The sequence below is a fragment of the Pelodiscus sinensis genome, chromosome 7 (genome assembly GCF_049634645.1).
Source record: "Pelodiscus sinensis isolate JC-2024 chromosome 7, ASM4963464v1, whole genome shotgun sequence".
Classification (NCBI taxonomy): Eukaryota; Metazoa; Chordata; order Testudines; family Trionychidae; genus Pelodiscus; species Pelodiscus sinensis.
This window is the reverse complement of record NC_134717.1, coordinates 46,756,381-46,777,503: the sequence shown is the minus strand read 5'-3', so window position 1 is coordinate 46,777,503 and position 21,123 is coordinate 46,756,381. Positions and strand designations below refer to the sequence as shown.

Genomic DNA, 21,123 nt, shown 5'->3' with positions numbered 1-21,123 from the left:
ACCTGTATACAAACTATCTTTATGTGCATGTTGATGACTGAGAAATACATTAGCAGCAAGGCATATGGGGAGTCAATCTCGCAATTCCTGTGCTTTTTGTATTATTTACACATTAATGTGCATCTTTCTCAAATACAGAATGAAAATATTTATATTAGTTTAGCTGATATAATAATTTTGAGAATATATTATATATTTTCAAAGTGTATACAGTATGATAGTGTATACAGTATGATACTGTTTCCTGAAAACATGATGTTTGTAATACAATGACAGCACCAAGCCAGTTAAAATAATGTATATATGCCAGATTAGTGCAGTTAATGATGTCGTACACTGCCAAATTTGATGACTGGTGCTGGGCTCTTCCTCTCCAAGGGTATGTCTACACTGCCACCCTAGTTCAAACTAGGGTGGCTAATGTAGGCAATCGAAGTTGCAAATGAAGCCCGGGATTTAACTATCCCGGGCTTCATTTGCATCTTGCCGGGCGCCGCCATTTTTAAATCCCTGTTAGTGCGGACTCCGTGCCCGCGGCTACACACGGCACGGAGTAGGTAGTTCGAATTAGGCTCTCTAATTCGAACTACCGTTACTCCTCGTGGAACAAGGTGTAACGGTAGTTCGAATTAGAGAGCCTAATTCGAACTACCTTCCGTGCCGCGTGTAGCTGCGGGCACGGAGTCTGCACTAACGGGGATTTAAAAATGGCGGCACCCGGCAAGATGCAAATGCAGCCCGGGATAGTTAAATCCCGGGCTTCATTTGCAACTTCGATTGCCTACATTAGCCACCCTAGTTTGAACTAGGGTGGCAGTGTAGACATACCCCAAGGTAGCAAAGTCTGTGAGATCTAGGAAGATCAGCAGGCTTCATGCATGAAGCAAGAAGGTTTCTCACTGGATTCAAAAGTGACCTTTCTGGTCAGTTATGAACTGACATTAAAAAACTTAACAGAGGCCAGTACAACTAAACTAGAGCTTCTGCTATGATGATTTTCACTGGCTGTGAGGTTCCAACCCTAAGGTCTATAGGGTTAGTGGTACAAAAACTGGAAGGTTCTTGGAACTCAAAGAGAAAAACAGGCCAGAGAACAGGTTACTATTGTCACTTGTTTGAACAGTTTGGAGCAGCTCAATTATTTTATAACCTACTAAATGATTAGTTTTAAATGGGAATTTGAGATTTAAGGAGACTATAAAATGAAAGCAGTTCTCCAGGAATACAGTAATAATAAATAACAGCAGCACTTTTAAAAAACAAAACACAGTGAAATTTTCCAAGACACCGAGGATGCAATACCCTAAACAGCCAGCTATATTCATGCACTTAAGCATGCATCCAATTCTGCAAAATGGGGCATGCTTGAAAACAAAAGGGAAATGGACTCCCTACAACTTCTTCTGCTCCTTCCTTATGCCAGTATCCCACTCCTCCCCTTCTCATTCATTCCAGCAGCCACCAGACCCCTTTGCCAGGTACTGACTCCATGCTGCCTTCCTCCCATGTACAGCATCTCCCCTCTCCTTCATATACCTATAGCCATCAGCTTAGCTCCCACATATTTCTTCACAGGTGAATTCTCAATGGAGAGTTCTACTTAAAATGTGCTGCCAAGATATAACGGCTGGGATCTTTCATTTTTCATGCTCATTGACAATATTGGGGACCTTATTTACCTCTGCTATTTCAAAAATATCCAGACGGAGAAGGAAAAAAGCAAGAGATTTCCAGTCAATCTCTGAATGTAGCAGTAACAAAATAAGTTTTCCCTCATACATACTATGAGAAATGTAAAATACTCAATAAGCTACATGTCATTAAACTAGCCTCATTGTACATTATCAAGGAATGTTCAACTTCAAAAAGCTGTGATATAAGTGATTTCTAATTTTCACATTTTTAAAATACTTATTTGTGGATACTGTATCTTAATCTTACGTGTCTTTTTTTTACTATTATTATTTTACTTGGGCAGATCTGAAAATCTCTTGGTATTGCAAAGATAAGGAGATCAAGCCATCCCGTTTCTTTAGAATGACTCATTTTGAAGACACTTGCCAGCTGGAGATTGCAGAAGCCTATCCAGAAGATGAAGGAATTTATACTTTTGTTGCTAGTAATTCTGTAGGCCAAGTGACAAGTACTGCTAACTTGAAGTTGGAAGGTACAAAGTGCAGTTAAAAATACTTTAATTAAGGTGTGTGGTGATACTAATATTCATTAATAAATGTATGTGAGTTACTGTCATGTCATGTCTTTTAATTCAATTAATCAGTATCCCCTTACAATCTCCACAACATCCATTTGCAACTCCAAGACACAGGTCATGAACAGTGACGTTTCACAGTTTTTCAATCTTCATTGCACTTCACCTTTCAATTCTCTTCATTAGCAGTTTCCAGCATGCATCAATCAAGGAGGAATCCTTGTCTCTAACCATAGTCTATTAAACAGACTTTTACTGTTTTAACAAGCCTCTGCCTTGTAAAGATCTATAAAGAGTTTTTATATTGATAAAATGTTTTCATTTAAGAAACATTAGGAAATCTTAAACAAGGGCATGCCCCAGATTTGGGCAAATGAGAAAACAAATTTGCACCCATATCTTTTAAATTATTAATCACAAATTTCAGAACAGAAAATGGTCTAGAGAGTTTGCTATTTTAAACTTATGTTGTTCTTAGTGTTATTTAACCAGAATTTTTTTTATTTTGCAACAGGATTTATAAACTGGGGAATTAGTGATTGATACTGTAAAACTGCCAGGCCAAAAAGGAAAAAAAGAAATGTGAGAGACAGAACTTTGATTGTAGCGTAGGGTAAGAAATTAAAAGTTGGAATGCTTCTTTTCAGGATTTAAAAAGGTTGAAGAAGTTACATCAAAGTCCCAGTGGCATGTTTCTTCATCAGTTTCACTTAAGAAGGAGCCTGTTGGCCAAAGGCCCACCTTTATCCAGCCTATTTCAAGCTGCAACGTATGCAGCGGGGAAACAGTCAGATTTCAAGCCAGGGTATCTGGTATGCCAAAACCAGAAATCCAGTGGTTTCATAACCAACAGCTAATGTTGCCAACAAAAGATATAGTTTTCCATTTTGATGAGTCTACAGGCACAGCTATGCTTATAATAGTAGATGCTTATTTAGAGCATGCTGGCCAATACTCTTGCAAAGCAGGAAATAGTGCTGGAGAAGCAACTTGCACAGCTACACTTACAGTGACTGCCGAAGGTAAAGCCCCATTTTTGTTCAAAAGGATTCCGTTTGTTATATTCCACACTGTTACTAATTGCCTCCTTTCCTCTTATCACATCTTTTAGTTAGCAGCTAGTTCACTAATGTTGGTAGTTTTCTCTATAACCAATAAACCACTGTCATTTCTTCTACCTTAATATGTCATATAACTTAAAATCTCACAAAACTGTGTCCTATATATAGAAAATGTAGACATTTTACTAAACTAAAAAAGCACACACTTTAAACCAGAGCGCTGGTGACAGTCACACCATTGTCACATATACTCTACACGGGGGTGTAAAAGCTAACAGAAAATATGTCCGTAAAGAGTATCATAACAGATTATTTGATATCAGAATGGACAGCTTCAATGAAAAGAAGAGACGAAATATCAACTGTGGTTATCAATTGCATGAGTGCAAGTTATTTGCCATTCATCCACGTGAATTAATTTTCTTTTGTGTCAAGAGCATAATGCATCTGGCATGCTGAATTTTCCCATGAAGAATTCTTATTATCAATACCATTTTATTTTGTTCTGACGTTAGCCCATTAAAATACTTTAGATGTTAATATTGTTATTTTTTTGTTACTTGATTACACAGTGCAAGCCATAGATAGGCAAAGTTCTGGGAAAGATGTAAAAGAGTCTGTCCAGTCACAGGCAATATCAGAAGTTCATGTTGCTTACCCTTTCACAATGAAGGAAACCAAAGCATATAAAAAAGAAATTAAAAGAGTGCAAGAACCATCGTACCAGCGGGGTGTGCAGGTTTCGGAATCTCTAGCAGAAAGTTTAACCATGAAAACTACATCTGTGAAAGAAACAGAAACTTTCCACACAACTGTCTTTTCACAAACATCACAAAGCACAACGAAAGTATCGACTGCTGCTGTTCAGGAAACAAGAGAAGCATCCCCAAATATTCTCCTGAAACTCCACGACCAAACTGTGAAATCTGGTGAAACTGCACAGTTCATCTGTGCTTTAGAGAGTGAACACTTTCTAGAGGTTCTGTGGACCCATGAAGGTGAAAGGATAAAGGAGTCTAAACGAGTGACACTATCACAAAATGGAAGTGTCCTATTGCTCACAATTATAAATGTCCAACTATTAGATCAAGGACTGTACAGATGCACTGTACGTAATGATCATGGACAGACGACAACTGCTGCTGTACTAACAGTAGAAGGTGATTTTTAACATTATGACTTACCTCATTTCAACCTAATCCTCTCTGCGTATAGCTCACTCACATTGTCTAACACTAGTATTTAATTTAGAAAGCTATAGTTCAAGTTTTTTTCACATTTTGGACTCTATTCATAAAATATTTTTTCGGCATCAAGCATGGAATTTTGTAGCCTGTTTGAGGAAGTACATCATGGTTGTTTCCAGCAAGTTACAGTAAAATGGAATTTGTATCCATCAGTTTATCAGTGTAAGTCACTGATATCCAGTGAGACATTGAGAGAGTGAGAAATATACACTTGGAACAAAACACAGAATGGGGCAGAAGGAAACCATTTAATTTGCAAGTTATGCAGGTTTCTGAAGCTGGAATTTGAGATGATTTTTTTAAATAATGAAAAGGGAGGAATGTTAGATGAGCAAATGGTCCAGAGCTTAGACCACTCATTTGCACAGGGTCTCATACTGCTGCTAACTCAATCTGACTCCACCTTGAGAGGCACAAAAAGGCAACATATTTGCAAGGGTTTGTATTTTAAGCAATTTATTTGCATAGTTTTCTACTAGCACTCTAATTCTGGACTGTTTTTTACTCTTGAACACGTCCATTCATTGTGCTCAGTGCTACAAAATCCTCATTTATTTATTGGATTTAGGAGCTTCTCTTTCCCAAAGCAATATTCATGACCTACACAGTTTTTCTCTACATCTGTGTGCAGGTTGTTTCTTTTGTTTTGTTTTCTTGGTTTTTTTTTTATTCTTTTCCCCCTTGCCATTTTTCCAGTGTATTAAAATATCAGCAGGTTCTGCACATATAATAACATCTCTAGAGTACAGCCATTGATTTCCTTGACTCCTGTAGACCCCGAATGGGCCTCTTGTTCTTTTTCCACTGCTCACCATACATAATGTAATAGCTGCGTTTATGAACCCAGAAGATGAAGCAGCATGAACAAGAAAATAAAACTATCTCATACTGTTCCATGAAGTCATTTGCCATGCATCATTTATCCGGCTCTTATGCACCGGTTAACTTCTTTCTTTGCCATCAATCTAAAGTGTTGTCTTTACATGATTTTCTGTAGTTACCATTCAAAGGTAGTGGCATCACTTAAAATAAAGGCTCTCAATCACAAGTGATTTATATACACAAATTAACTAGATTTTAAAAAGTTCTCAATAATCACAGTTTCAATTGCACTGTTAATAATAGAATACCAATTTAAATGTATTAAAAATATTTTGGATGTTTTTCTACATATTTCAAATACATTGATTTAAATTACAATACAAAATGTACAGTGCCTTTATATTATTTTATGACAAATATCTGTACTGTAAAAAAGATAAACAAATGAAAAATATTCACCTCATTCAAATACTTTGGTGCAATCTATTGTAAAAATGCAATTTACAGAAGTAGAACCATTTTTTTTCATATAACTACACTTGGAAATAAAACAATGTAAAACTGTAGAGCATACAAGTCCTCTCAGTCCTACTTCTTGTTCAGCCAAATCACTGCAAGTTTGTTTACATTTACAGGAGACAGTGCTGCCCATTTCTTATTTACAATATAACCTGAAAGTGAGAACAGGTATCCACATGGCACTACTGTAGCCAGAATCACACAATATTTGTGTGCTACATATGCTAAGCATTTATATGCCCCTTCATGCTTTGACTTACAATTTGCACTTTATAATGTAAATACTTGTAATAAAACATAATATAAAATGAACTTCTTATGTCTTGTAATTGAAATCAATATATTTGAAAACATAGAAAAATATCCAATAATATTTACAAATACATTTAAATTGGTATTCTATTGTTTAACAGTGCTTAATCATAACTATTTTTAATCTTGCAATTAATTGTGATTATTTTTAATAGTTTGACAGCCCTAATTAAAACTAAAGTTGTGCTTGCTTGTGTTAGTCATTGTAGTCCAAGATGTAGTCCCATTTAAGTCAATGGGAAACATCCTACTGACTTAATTGGAAACTTGCTTTAGCCTAGCATGAATAGAGCCCTTAAATGTGTCATAGCTTGTATATTTCGTAGTTTATTTTTAGTTTGATCACTAACATGCTGAGCATTCCTTTTCCATAGTAAGGCTTTATTAAAAGTATAAGGGTGTTTTATTCCTGCCAACGGTCTAATCTAATGCTTTTCCTAACTTTATTCTTACCTAGCTAAAGAAGCACACGCCAAAGCAGTAACAAAAATTATGCTTGAATCAGATACTAAAAGCATTAAACCAGTCAAAGAGTCTCAGATTCAAACAACCTCCGAAATTAATGAAGAGTCTTCAAAGAAAACATCAAGCATATTAATCACATCAGCTCAAAGACCACAAGGAACTAAGAAACAAAGGAATGGAAACTACTACCCTGATGTCGTGCCATATGAAGAGATTATAGAGACTGGTGCCAAAGTACCAGTATTTCTTGAAACTCTGCTCCCAGAAACTATTGTAAAAGAAGGAGATGATGTGTCACTCTTTTGTCTGATAAAGGGTGTGCCTACTCCTTTTGTGATTTGGCTGTACAATCAGCTGTTAGTTGAGGAGTCTGCATTATGTTCCTTAAAACATGATGGGCCACTGTGCAGTTTAAAATTACTGAAAGTTGGTCAGAATCAGAGAGGTATATACAAGTGCAGAATAGTTAACTCTGCAGGACAAGCCGAGTGCAGCACTCATCTGAGAGTGAAAGGTTGGCAACTGCATGTTCTTTCCAAACATAAGTTCCTCTTGCATACCATCATTGCATTCAAGTACATTCAGCCCATGGGAAACAGTAAAGAAAGAAAAATGTCACTCATCTATGGATTGTTGAATGTTTGCTTCCCAGTGTTAAGGCATGTTAAAGGCATGCTAAATTGCAAACAAAAATCATAAAAAAGTCATAGACAAGTATACAATACAAATATATGTTTTGCAGCATTTGATCACTATTTCGTCAAACCTATCTGCTGTTCAAATTCGTTTAGCATGTACTTGTGTATGTGTGTGTGGATTTTTCTATCATTGCAACAGATATTCATAGTTTCAACCTTACAGCTCAATAACTGATGCTGTTAGCAATCATCACAATAATCTCTCTTTTTATTCTAGCTCCGGAAAAAGTTCTTCAGGAGAAAATAGAACAACAAATTGAAATGGAAGTGAAAGGTACAGTCAGATATGGATGATATGCTGAAGCACTGATTTATCATAAAGAATTAGTAAATCATCTAAAGCTTTTATTTGGTAAAATACCATATATGACAAGAAAAGTAAAACACACTTTGGAGCATATTTGAATATGCTGCATGTTTTGTTTTAATATGCTAAGGGTGACCTGCATTACAAGGTTAAGTTTTAAAATCAATTTAAAACTTTAAATTTATAATTGTGCAGCTGTACTTTTAACTTCTACTTCATGCTTTGCAGCTGTTTACTGCTTAAGCTTTTATTTGTTAAACTCTCTTGTTAATGCATGGGACAGTTTAAATTGGAACAAAAATTTAAAATCACAATGAAATTACTTTTAAACAAGTAAGCAACCTAACAATCGTTCTAAGGACACAATTTGATGGAAGGAGTACAATAGAAAATGTATGTTATTTAGGACATTTGAAAGCTACATATTCCCTTTGCATCCTTACACTTCATATACATACATTAATTCATCGTTATACATTTCTTACACTGGCTTGCAGATAGCATATGTGGTCCATGTTGCTTGCTTTTTTTGCATAATGTTGTGAAGTTAGTGGCTGTATTAGTTCGAATAAACGCCTTCTCATATTATTTTAGCTAATTATTTACAGCTACATTTTTATATATCTTTCAAAATATTTTTTCTCAATTGTTTGAAAAATTTACCCATAATCAAAGGGCTCAGAAAGGGCGTTTATTCTACTGTCTGCAAGTCAGGTAAGATTTTCTTCTTTGCCAACAAAAGACACACAGCTTTTCGGGCAGCAAAACCATACACCCCTCCCCCCCCAGGAACATGTTATTTTGAAATTCATTTTTGCTTGTTCAAGAAGAAATGTCCACAGTTTGAAGAAAGAACAGACAACGAACGATTTTCGTGTCAGAATCTTTAAAACAGAGCAAGGCATTGCGTTTATTCGAACAAATATGGTGAGTGAATTTTTTTTTTCTGGATTTGTGATGAAATCCGTAGCATGCCCCCTACTTAATTTAATATCTTGCCATTTCATTTTTTTCATATTATAAATATATGACAGAAGCAACAAAGTATGCTGTAATGTAATGTCATTCTCTTACAGAACTGTTCTTCAAGGAAGAACCTGCATGTCCGGAAAAGCGAAGAGAGATGCAAGATGTTTTCTACAAGACTGAAGACCACTTACACCATGGATTTGTATCTGCGCAGAGAAGTTCTTGGTCTGACAATCTTAAACCTTTTTTCACTCAAAAGCTGAAGTTTAGATCTGTTTTAGAGGGGGAACCTGCAGTTTTCCAGTGTAAAGTTGTTGCCTATCCAACCCCAGCAATGACATGGTTTCATAATAATAGGCCTATCCCAAAAGATCAGCGCAGAATAATAAAGACAGAGAATGATATGCAGATTCACAGCTCCAGCCTAGAGGTTAAAAATGTTCAGGAAAGGGATTCTGGGAGTTATAAAGTGTTTGCCATTAATAGTGAGGGTTCAGCCGAGTCAACTGCATCTCTGCTAGTTGCACAGAGCGAGGAGCAAAATGCAAAATATTTAGATTTCCTGAGAAAGTCCAGACAAGCCCATGAAAGTACTGAATGTCTGGCTCAGAAGAGGAAAGAGGATAGGCTGAAGGTTTATCTGCGGTGTACTGGCTCTCCTTTTGATAAAAGGCAGGAGACAGAAAAAATGTTAAGAGACTTGTCCCCAGAAAAGGAGAGGGTGAGAACTATAAGGTTTCCAAAACTCCTCGTAGCAAGGAAACAGGAGTTAGTGTACGATAAAGAACAGGTAGGGAGGAAACGTATTGCAAGGGATACAGATCATGGAAATTATGCTCTGCTTGATGAGGAAACAAAAATGAAGCTGCAACGACTACGTGAGGCCAAAAGAATCATGCTGGAAAAGAAGAAACTGGGCTTGTCACAGCAAGAGACTGAGTCACATCTTGAATCAGTGCAAAGCACAGACTTTAGAGATGGTAAAGAGTTAGGGACTCCTCTGGTCCATTGGGGCACTAAGAGTGAAGCAATACACTCTGACTTCCAAACAGTAAAACCAATCCATAAATGCACCTCTTCATCCAAAATGCCAAATGGTGAGGGGGGTGCTGCATGCCATGCTAAGCCAGAGAGTGTTAGGACACCAGAGGACTTTCACCTGCGAATGGAACGAATCCTAGGACTTTCCAAACCCTCGCAGAGTCCTCAGAACTCTTCTGAAGGAAACATCAAGGCAGAAACATTTCAAACAACATCAGCAATTGCACTGAAAGAACCAATGAGAGAGCAGGTTCTCGGAGACCCTCCATTAGAGCAACCAGAGCCAATTGTCAAAGCTACCTCCATCGACCATAGTCATACTCACAAGGAATCAAGGATAGATACCAAACCAAAAGCACAGCTGGGGAAATTCCAAACAATGACAGCCAAGAAAAAAAGCCCTGATTCTATAATCTATGTCCTTCTCTGCAATGGATTTAGTGAAACTACAAAATCAGAGAATGTGATGTCTGAGACAATCACAATAAACATCAATGAGCCTGTTGATACTTTTGAAAGTGTCAAAACAGAAAAGGCTGAAGAAAATGCAGTGTTAGTGCTGGAAGACTCTGCAGAAATCAGAGAGTCTGTATCGGCAGAAATCTGTGAAATAAAGGAAAAGCCTGCCAGGTCAGAGAGTCCTATTTTACAGCTTCTGAAGCCTGCCCCCCCTTTGTTTCTTCAGGAAATCGAATCTCAGGAAGCAAAGGAAGGAGCGAGTTGCATATTTGGTTGTAATTTCCGTGGCCATCCACAACCTATTGTCACTTGGTATAATAACGACAAACCCATACCACGTAATCAGCACTATGCCATTCACACAACAGAGAATCAGTCTACCTTGACTTTCTGCTCAGTTCTCCCACAGCATGGAGGATCCATCACATGTGTAATATTTAATGAGTATGGAACTGCCACAACATCAGGCATGCTCAAAGTGAAGATTAAAGAGAAGACTGAGGCTGAATCATTCACCACTTATAAAGCTAAGCTATTAAAGGATTATGCAGAAGAGGAAGAAGAACTTAGTCTTCTGTTTGACAAAATGAAAGAGAATCAACCAACTTTCAGTCATGACAGTAGAGCCACCCTTCATGTTCCTCAAGGTAACCTGTCCATGCCTTGTGTTTCAGACTTAGACCTGCTTTCACTTCCTGTGGAAATAAAAATAACTGCTCCTACTCCTACTCCAGAACAAGATGAAGAACTGAAGGACATAGTTCAACATGTTAAATGTATTGCTGAGCAGCCACCTCAGGACCAAGTTTCTCAGGCAATAAAACATAAATTTAAATTTTCCTTTGATGTGGTAAATAAACCACCAAAAATTGTGAAAGAGACACAAAAGTATATTAATTGTAGAGAAGGGGATTCTATTGTATTAGAGTGCTCAATATCTGGTGAACCTCAGCCAGTTATAACTTGGTTTCAAAATGGCAAAATCCTAACTCCAACTGAGAAGTTTCAGTTTGAGGAGGAAGAAGATGGTAATTACAGGTTATGTATTGATGAAGTTTCTGTGTCAGATGCTGGTACATACAAATGTATTGCTGAGAACACTGCAGGTGCAGTAGAAACTGTTTCCAATCTTACAGTAGACTCTAGAATGCAAAGCTTTTATAGTCATGCACAACAGATTAGTGATGCTGAAGAAGAAACTGTTCAAGATCAGAATGTAAAAATTCAGGAAGGGGCTACAAAGGAAATTTCACTTAATCTTTATGAATCCTCAGTTGGATATATTGCTGGTAAGTTTGATGATAGAGAGTATTCTGTAAGTGAATATTTTCATAATCTTAATATACTGAGGCAAGTAGAGCTCACAGAAAAGGAACAAAATGCATCCCCCAAAGAAACAGAATCTAAACTCCCAAGATTTATGTGTGACATTAGAAAGTCCATACTTACTGAGGATCTGCCAGTAACTGAAAGCCCATACTTCCAACGACAGAATGAAAAAGATGAGAATATAAATGTGAGTGAACAGGAGGAGTCAAAGATGGAAGAAGCCAAAGTATTCACTTTTATTGACAAGTTAAGCCAGGTTTCACTCCCTGAAGAATTGTCAATGTCTGAAAACCAAGATTTCCAATACCCGGTTAAAAAAGAAGAGACAATAAATGTTAGTGAACAAGTGGAGTCAATGATAGAAGAAGCCAAAATAGTCACTTTTGCTGGCAATTTAAGCCAGGCTCCACTTCCTGTACAACCATCAATATCTGAAAACCCTGATTTCCAATTTCTGATTGAAAAAGAAGAGAAAATAAATGTGTGTGAACAAGTGGAGTCAAAGATAGGAGATGTTAACGCACCTGCTTTTGTTGGTGATTTAAGCCAGGTTTCACTCCATGATGAAATGTTAGTATCAGAACGTCCAGATTTTCAGCACCAGATTGAAAAAGAAGAGATTATAAATGTGAATGAACAAGTAGAGCCAAAGATAGAACCCGAAGCATTTGCTTATATTGGTGATTTAAGCCAGGTTCCACACAGTGAGGATGAGCCAATGATTGAAAGCCCAGATTTCCAGCTCCCAATTGAAATAGAAGAGAAAATAAAAATGATTGAACAAGTAGAGTCAAAGATAAAAGAAGCTAAAGTACTTGCTTCTGTTGGAGATATCAACCAGGTTCCACTCCCTGAAAAGCTAAGAGATCAGTCTGTTACAACAGAGGAAATAAAAAAAGAAATTACTAACACACAGTTTTCATCAAGGAACCAACTTGAAAAGATAATTGAAAGTCATACAGAGAAAGCTACATGTATTAATATAGAAACTCCTGCAAGTCAGGATACTGATGATGAAGTAAAGAGTACAAAAGATAAAGATGCTGGTTTCGTGGAGAAACAATACTTAAAAAATACAGTTACTGAAGAATATGTTAGCAATATTGTTACTGATCTGCCCCAGGTTGACAGTGGAAGCACTCCAGGCAAATCCTTTAGTAATGGCAATGAAATGCAAATCCAGGGTGCAGGGTATTTTTCAGAGAAATCAGAGCCCAACCTACGCAGTCCTGCTCATGAGCTAACTCTCAGTGCACCTCCTGTGGTATGTTCTCTCAGTGACAATTTAGATGCACCATTTTCGAATGTAAATGATCAAATGCATGTCTTTGAGCAGAAGCTGAGTGCAAAGAAGAAGGAATCTGAGGATCATAGTTTTTTCAGTCCTATATCCAAGATAGTACAAGAAGATAAAGATCTGCATGAAAAACATGTATGTGACACTAACTTAAATAGGACATTTCAAGATTCAGCTACAATAGAAGAGAATGATGTGCCCTATTCTCCTGGGATATGTGATGAATTCAAAGGTACATCTGAATTAGAACAAGTTAGTTTTTATGATCCTAATGAAATAAATCATCCACAAGAACACATAGGGCAACAAAAAAGAACCATAGAAGGAAAAGAACAAGATTACAGAAGCTTTGTGCATGACGTAGAAGAAAATGTCTTTCTTCATGATAAAAAAATATCTGACTTTAGAGAGATAGAACAGAAGGAAACTTATTTTGATGAACAAACATTAGAAAAAAAAGAACCCGAAAAACATGACAGTTTATTTGATTTAAAACAGACTCCTTCTGTAGATCAAATTTTACAGGAAGAAGTTAAGAGGCAACAGGAAGAAACACATTTAAAAGATCAATACCGGGCCTGTGAACATGATGCAGCCGATATTGTATTTGATTTGAAACAAGTTTATTCTGCTACAGAAAATATTGGTCAAGAACAAGAGAAGCTGCAGCAGGATGAAATATATTTCAAAGGTCAACATTCTGTTTCTGAACAAATGGAACTTGATGCACACCACATGGAAGAAAATGTACAGAAAACCATATCACCTGAAGGTCAAAAAATTGATTCTTATCAAGAGTTTTCCAAAGAGAGTGAAGCTATTGGGGAAAATGATAATTCTCAAGAAGACATCTTATCTCAAGAAAAAGTAGAACCCCCAATCCAGGAATCAACATTTAATTTAAAACAGCATGTAGTGACTTTTTCAGCAGAGTTCACATCCGAAGCAACCGGTAGCACATCACCAGAAGAAATATGTTCCTTAAACAGAGTGTCATCTCCTGAGATCACGGAAACAGAAATGGAAAGAAATTATTTACAAAGAAATGACGAACTTGTAGAAGAAATTTCTTTAAGTGAAGAACTTCATGTTAATTACAAGATGCAGCTGGAGGGAGTTTATGTTCAAGAGCGGACTGTGTCAACAGAAACTGGAGTGACTGAAATGCAAATATTTAAAAGAGACCTAGTTGGCATTCCTCTTTCTACAGAACAAAGATCACCTGCAAAAGGAATTGATGAATCTGAGAAAAATGTATGTGTGGAAGTATTATCAAAGGAACAAATTAAAGACTTGACATTGGAGCAAACTGAGTCTATGCCTACAGAAGAATCCAAAGTGTCTATAAGTCAATATTTTCAAAACTTAGTGCAAGAAACAGACATTTCCGAAGGGGTGGAACCACTAAAGACCACAGACCCCAAAGCAGACAGTTTCATAGCAGACTTGAAAAAAGCTGCAGAGGAGAAAAAACACACTGCATGTAAACTGGAGCAGGAACAAACGCACATTCTTCAGGTACGGCATGATGCAATGAAAGAAATAAGCAGCTCTACTTGTAATGAAAGTAAAAGTGAAATTGTATCTTACACTAAAGAAATTCCTGAAGACTATCCTGCTATTCATCAGGAATCGGACACACAGGACACAGAGATTTCTTTTGCACAGTTCCTTCGTTCCTTAAGAAAGGAAGAATCCATGGTCCAGGAAAGACAATCAAGCAAAGAGTTAATTGCCTTGGAGAAACAGGAGCATAATTTAGCAGATCAGCTTGAAAATAAAATTTCATTTCAGACTAAAGAAATTGTAAATGCTGCTGAAGGAAATCTGGATGAAAGGGGCCTATCACAAAATGTTTTGCAATATCAAGAACTGAACACTGCTCAAGTTTCAGAACCTAAATCATGTGTGTCTCTCTCCAAATATTTACTTTCAGCCAGACAGCAAGAGATTCCTGATACCAAAGATTCTATTTTTAAGGTCTGTGACCAGAAGGAATCTATCACTTCTTTGGAAGTTGAAGATGTCACTTTCAGCACCGTTTATGACTATTATAATCAGCAGCAGGAGCTGATCCGTCCACTCTCTCCTGAATCAGAAATGTCAATAGAAATTGCTAGCATAAACGGAGATGAACTGACGGAGTCTGATCCATTCTATACACCACCATCATCAGTTGAGAATTTTGAATCTCCCATGTCTTTTGACTCTTACCACACTCCAGTTAGCACTCCTGAACGGTTCTCAACACCTTCAGAAGAACCATCCATCAAACTAAAGTCCCCTGAAGATTTGATAAGGGATGGTACACCACAAGAGGACTACAAAACTCCCACCGGTGAATATTCTGAACCCAGAACATTAAGTTCTCCTTTCCAAGAAAGGAGGTCACCTTATGACGAGCAACGTGCAGAGATGTTTGGCACACCATGTGAAGCAGTGGAACCAAAAGGAAATGAGATGCCTCCAGCATTTATCAAACCCTTGACCAAGAGGAAGATCTATGAAAACAGTTCACTGGGTTTTATAGCTGAAGTTACAGGCTTTCCCATTCCTGATGTGAAATGGTATCGGAATAAATCATTGCTTGAACCAGATCAGAGAGTCAAAATAGAAAAAGAGGGTGATATATGTATTTTGGAAATCCATAATGTTCAGAAATCGGAAGAAGGAGACTATATATGCCATGCAGTAAACATCATAGGGGAAGCTAAAAGTATCGCCCACCTAGAAGTTTTGCCTCAAAATGGAAGGTCCTTGGCATTACCTCCTCCAGTAACACACCAGCATGTTATAGAGTTTGACATGGAACAAGCTACAACTTCAAGGTCACCTTCTCCTCAAGAAATACTTCTGGAAGTAGAGCTGGATGAAAATGAGGTAAAGGAATTAGAGAAGCAGGTTAAAATAGTCACAACTCCTGAATTTAGTCCCAATAACAAAAGTATGGTGGTTTATCTTGATGTCCTCCCTTTAGCTCTGGTGGAGCAAACCACTGGCTTCACTGCACAAGGAAATGAAGATGTGAAAATTGATTTTGAAGTCACTGAAATGCCCCCACGCTTCACCACTCCCCCTTTTGATTTGGAAATTCTAGAAAATTCAGAGGCAGTGTTTGAATGTACTGTAACAGGTTCACCTACTCCCCAAGTACAGTGGTTTAAAGAAAATACCTGCATTACCGCAGATGGCAGGAGGTACATTGTGAATGATGAGAAAGGAAACCATAGTCTTAAAATTAAAAATGTAGGTCATTCTGATAGTGGCACATATCAATGCAAAGCAGCAAATAGTGTAGGAGAAGCTATGTGCAAATGCTCTCTAGTTGTACTAGATTCACAGAAAGCTCTTGCTAGCGCAAGTGGGGATGGAATGACAGATATAGCTCCAGGCAGCACTATGAGTAAGCCTCAGAAGTTTGATTTGCTTGTAGACAATACTCTTCCAAATGGCAGCCAAACTGAAATAGAGATTGAGTTTGAATTTGAGCGCAACATTGACGATTCTCAGAAAGCTGTCAAGTTGGTAGCTGCCACAGAACAAGAGTATGAAGAGGAAGGAGATAAATATGTCAATATTAATTTTGATGTATTTGCTGAGCCATCCAAAGAGGAGGAGATAGAATTTAAAGCAGAGAGTTCAGATAGTTGCTCCTTTGAATTTCAAGTCACAGAAATCCCTCCTAAGTTTATCAAACATATTTTTGACTGCACTTCATCAGTAGGTGCCTCTGCGTGTTTCCAGTGCCTTGTAGTCGGCTTTCCAAACCCAAATATCAGTTGGTACAAAGATGGGATACTGCTTGAAGGAGATAGGTACTGTATGGAGGAAAGGCAGATGGGCTTTCATAACCTGATTATTGGAAATTTAATCCAAAACGATGAAGGGGAATACAAATGTGTAGCTGCAAACAGAGCAGGAACGGCTGACACAAGTGCTGTGTTAAACATATGCTGAATTTTCAAATATGATTTCCAATACATGTTTGGATTAAACTCACAATAGTTTTGCACTGTTCTTAAGTTCTCTTTGTGAACATGTAGCATTCACTTTAGGTGCTTCCTTTATTTTAATGCTCATTGAGAAGTGAAATTCACAACTGGCAGGCACCACTCAAGTTCCACATGTTTCAGGAACTTGAGAGAGTTAAGTGTGGCAGAAGGCTTGTGCAGGCATTCTGCACAGTGATGAATTTCATTTCTTGCATGTTCTGCTAATGATACCCTTTTTATTGTTGTTATTCACATATGTAGAACTCCTTTGTCTGTGTCTTATATGTGTATATATACTTGTGTTATTTAAAAGTGAAATCATTTCTATGTTAACAGGTCTAGCACCATCTTGAAATATGAAATCCATTGTGTTCTTGTACTTTAAGTGTACAGAGTACTGGATTATACATACGCTTCACTCTAAATACACTACACCTACATTTAGTATTCCTCCTTCATAAGGCTTTGTCAGAAAACACTTTCATTCAAATCCTGAAATGCTTATGCATTATTAGCCTCTTTCCATCTTTCCCAGACCTGAAGAAGAGATCTGTGTAGATGAAAAGCTAGTCTCTTTCATCAACATAAGTTGATCCAGTAAAAAATATTACCACCTCCACCTTGTCCTTATTTTATACAGTCCCTATTCCATCAAATTGGCCATTAAAGACAATGTACCTGATTCTGATCTTGATAGTAAATCAGGAATAATTTCACCGCAAGCAATGCATATGTGATCAGAATCAGATCCAGTTAAAGTTCTCATGCAGTAAAGATTGAGTAGGAACTTCAGGATTTGTATCTTTACGATCAAATAATAAGCCTGGATACAAATAGATTTGTGCTGTACCTTTAGGAGTTACAGGAAGACATGAGGAGTTCAATATATCAACGGACAGAACACAACTATGAAATGATAAAAAAAAGTTCTTTTTCCCTGCACTTCTGTGCTGTGAATTCAAAATACATAGCAGTAAGAAAGCAGGAGACTTTCATGGAACATTTTCATTTTAAGATTAGAACTGAGTCTCCAGGGGTTCATATTTCTTCTATCAGTTATTATTCTATTGACATATAATGTTAAATACTGAACTGTTGGAAACAGCATGGATTCAGACTCTATATGAATCTTTATTTTAGTATAAGGACAGTAAGGGCATGGCTACACTAAGAAATTATTTCAAAATAACTAAATTCAAAATAATTCCCAAAATAACAAAATTGAATTAGCATGTCCCCACTACAGGGAAGCCTTGAAATTAGTACAGGGAAGGTTCCATTATAGAGGTTGTGCTTTCTCAACTTAGAGCCCCAGGAAGCTCTCAGGAATAACTGTGAATTACCCTGGAGAGTAGTTATTTTGAAATAGAAGCAGTGGAGCATCCATATAATGCTATTTTGAAATAACTGTTTTGAAATAGCATTATTCCCTGAGGAAAGCAGGAGTACAGTTTTGAAATAACCAGCTAATTATTTTGAAATAACAGACTTGGTAATGTGGATAATCTGCTTATTATTTTGAAATAAGTCTCTATTGTACACCAGGGCTTACTGTCCTCTAGATTAATTATATCTATGCAATCAAATATTTTAGGTTAAGAAGTAAGAAAGATAAACAAATTATTTAGGTGGAAGAGTCAATTTAGATTGAAGTGATCAGTTCAGGTCTAAGCTTAATTAGCTTACACAAAAATGTACACCCTGGTAAAACAATTATTTTTACATTTAAAAATATTTAATAATTCATTTGTAGAAAAAGAGGGAAAAACCTATAAAGTATGTGACTATGTAGCACTTTAAAGACTAACAAGATGGTTTATTAGATGATGAGCTTTTGTGGGCCAGACCCACTTGAAGTCGGTCTGGCCCACGAAAGCTCATCATCTAATAAACCATCTTGTTAGTCTTTAAAGTGCTACATAGTCCTGTATTTTGTTTCAGCTACACCAGACTAACACGGCTACATTTCTATCACTATCCTATAAAGTATATGACTGCTTTCTGGTTACACAAAAATACACGTGACATACAGATGAAATCCCAAATTCAGCAACCCTAGAGTGTTGCTTTAAATATGAATAATAATTCTTTTGCTTCCCTTTTACACAATACTATGGCTACCTAATAATTTTTGTCAGTTGACTTTTAAAATGTTTTAAGAGGCATGATGATTTAACACTTAAAAGAAATAATGCTTCTGTATAGTCAATTGTTTCATGCATGTTCTTATTTCTGTGTTTGACATGTATTTATATATGGTTCTGTATGTCTCAAAATGTTGTAGACATCACAGAAGCTACTCTATGTCACTGCATTAGTGGGGATTCATTCTGAACTTAGCATCCTCATAGAATCCTAAAGTTCCTGAGAAAATTGGGTCCAGTGGCATTTATCTTAAAAAGCCATAGCACATATGGGAAAATTTAAAAATTAATTCTTATTAAAGCTCCATGAAATCTATCAGCAGTATTCAGTCTGAAAATATTATTGAAGACACTTAGATGTTATAGTAGAAACATCTCCTAATTGGTGATAATGCTTTCATTATAATCCTTTTGAAGGCTTGCCTGTTTGTAGCAGTGGTTCTATGTGGGTGTTCTCTCAAGAGAGACAGGAAGAATCATCCATTAATGCAGATTTTAAATGGGGATAGGACAAAGGACTTAGGTGTAAAGAAAAATCCACTTTTTGTGGTTTGGAAAATTTTGGTTAACTGTAAAACAAAATATCCATTTCACCCATCACCACATTTTTGTATTCTGTTAGTCCAGAAATAGAAGTGCCCAAATACTTCGAAAGAGTGAATAGTTGTTGTTCTGATATTTCTTGTCCAACACAAAAGTGGAAGTATTGAAAATCTCACAAGTCAAACTATTTTTGTGACATTTCCAAAACTTGTTTTATAGACTCCGTTTACGTAATATCCATAAGGGAAGGGTATTAGACCTTTTGGTGCTTAACTGACCCAAATTTACAAACCTTTTGAGAGTCACATACCATGAATTTGGAATATACTCAATAAAATATCTAGCATTATTATTGAAAGACTCTATTTCCTGACTGTGTTATGGAGTTTGGAAAGACTTACCTGCCATTACACACCACAGGTGCCAAGTAATGATTAAATTAAACTGAGTGAATGAAGTCCATTGCTATATCACTTTCCTTAGCTAAACTCTACTAAGTACTATGGAAGACAGATTTCAATACCACTGATAACCACAAAATAAATAATAGTATACTTTGAAGTACGTATGTATTTTAAGTAGCTAAGATTAGTACAATGACATAGTCATTAAACCAGTTTCTGCTGAAAATGCTGGAGAATAAAAGAAATGAGAGTGGTTTGTTCCAACGCTGAGCTGGTTAGGAATGATTTTGTGTTGTGTCTATATTCATTCCCTGTACAGATGCACAGCATTTACTGATTTCTCATAGAGCAGAGGTCCCTAGAGATGTATGCATGAAATGTATTAATTAAATATGACATTAAATACCTGATCCACTGAAATGAATAGCCATACTGACTTTATATTAGAACCTAAACAATTATCCTAGATATTAAATATATGAATCTGGCATACATTTTTAGTAGAAATTGGGTAACATTAAAATTGCATCTCCAAACTCTGGGAAGGTTCAAATCCAGATCTGAACTTAATAGCTGAGAGTCTCTCTCTACTATATATATAAAATGATATTGAAAATGTCAGCTTCATGCACTGCATAAATTTGACCTAGGACACTAAAATAAAAATATTGTGTGCCAGGGTCTGATTTAAGTTTCACTGACATGAATCTGGAGCTATTCTTGATTTCAGTAATGTTATTCCACAGCTACTGGTGTAATTATGATCAGTATTTGACCCCATAACTTTTAAAGGTTGTGCTAAAATAGAACTTACGAAAATTAGTAATTTCATTGTCAGGTTAAATGTGGATTTTTTTCATTCTTTATAGATATTTTAAAAAGAGGGTACTCGATGTTTGTAATCAGTACTATATTTTAAATATTACTGTAGATGACATTTGTGAAATAAATATGTAAATAATTAAATGTGTTGTTTCTGGTATTTTATTAAACACACGTTAAAGTATTCAAGACACTTTGTGGATTTACTGTAAAATGTACTATCTTGGAACACACCCAAAAAACATTAAGTAAGCAGACAAAAGATATTTGTTGCTTTCCAGTCATTATTACTGTAGCTGAACTCATGGATTGAAATTCCATTGCACAGTCTTCACAAAGTATAAGAACCATCTTTACTCACATTGACTAGTTCCTTATTAGGAGAGAACTCCCTTTTGAGCTCTGTGGGATTTAAAATACTTTTCAACACTATACAGTGGGTCATTACCCCCTCAAGGTAATGGCCATAGCAGTTTATGATAC

At 36.5% G+C, this 21,123-nt stretch overlaps 2 protein-coding genes across 2 annotated transcripts in view; both read left to right on the top strand.

Moving 5' to 3' along the window:
• The window catches only part of TTN (titin), a 326,433-nt gene that overhangs the window by 46,755 nt on the left and 258,555 nt on the right, over window positions 1-21,123 (top strand). The window contains exons 43-45 of the mRNA XM_075934411.1: window positions 1,979-2,167; window positions 2,857-3,231; window positions 7,551-7,607. Coding sequence (XP_075790526.1) covers window positions 1,979-2,167; window positions 2,857-3,231; window positions 7,551-7,607 — 621 coding nt within the window. The remainder of the gene's footprint in view (window positions 1-1,978; window positions 2,168-2,856; window positions 3,232-7,550; window positions 7,608-21,123) is intronic.
• Window positions 7,614-19,667, top strand: LOC102451731 (uncharacterized). The gene is made up of 2 exons (XM_006119440.4): window positions 7,614-8,567; window positions 8,717-19,667. Exon 2 carries the CDS (start codon window positions 8,764-8,766, stop codon window positions 16,690-16,692), a length of 7,929 nt encoding a protein of 2,642 aa, XP_006119502.2. The 5' UTR covers window positions 7,614-8,567; window positions 8,717-8,763; the 3' UTR covers window positions 16,693-19,667.

Coding starts and splice junctions, on each gene's coding strand:
- LOC102451731 (XM_006119440.4), top strand. CDS start 8,764: ATGCAAGATGTTTTCTACAAGACTGAAGACCACTTACACCATGGATTT.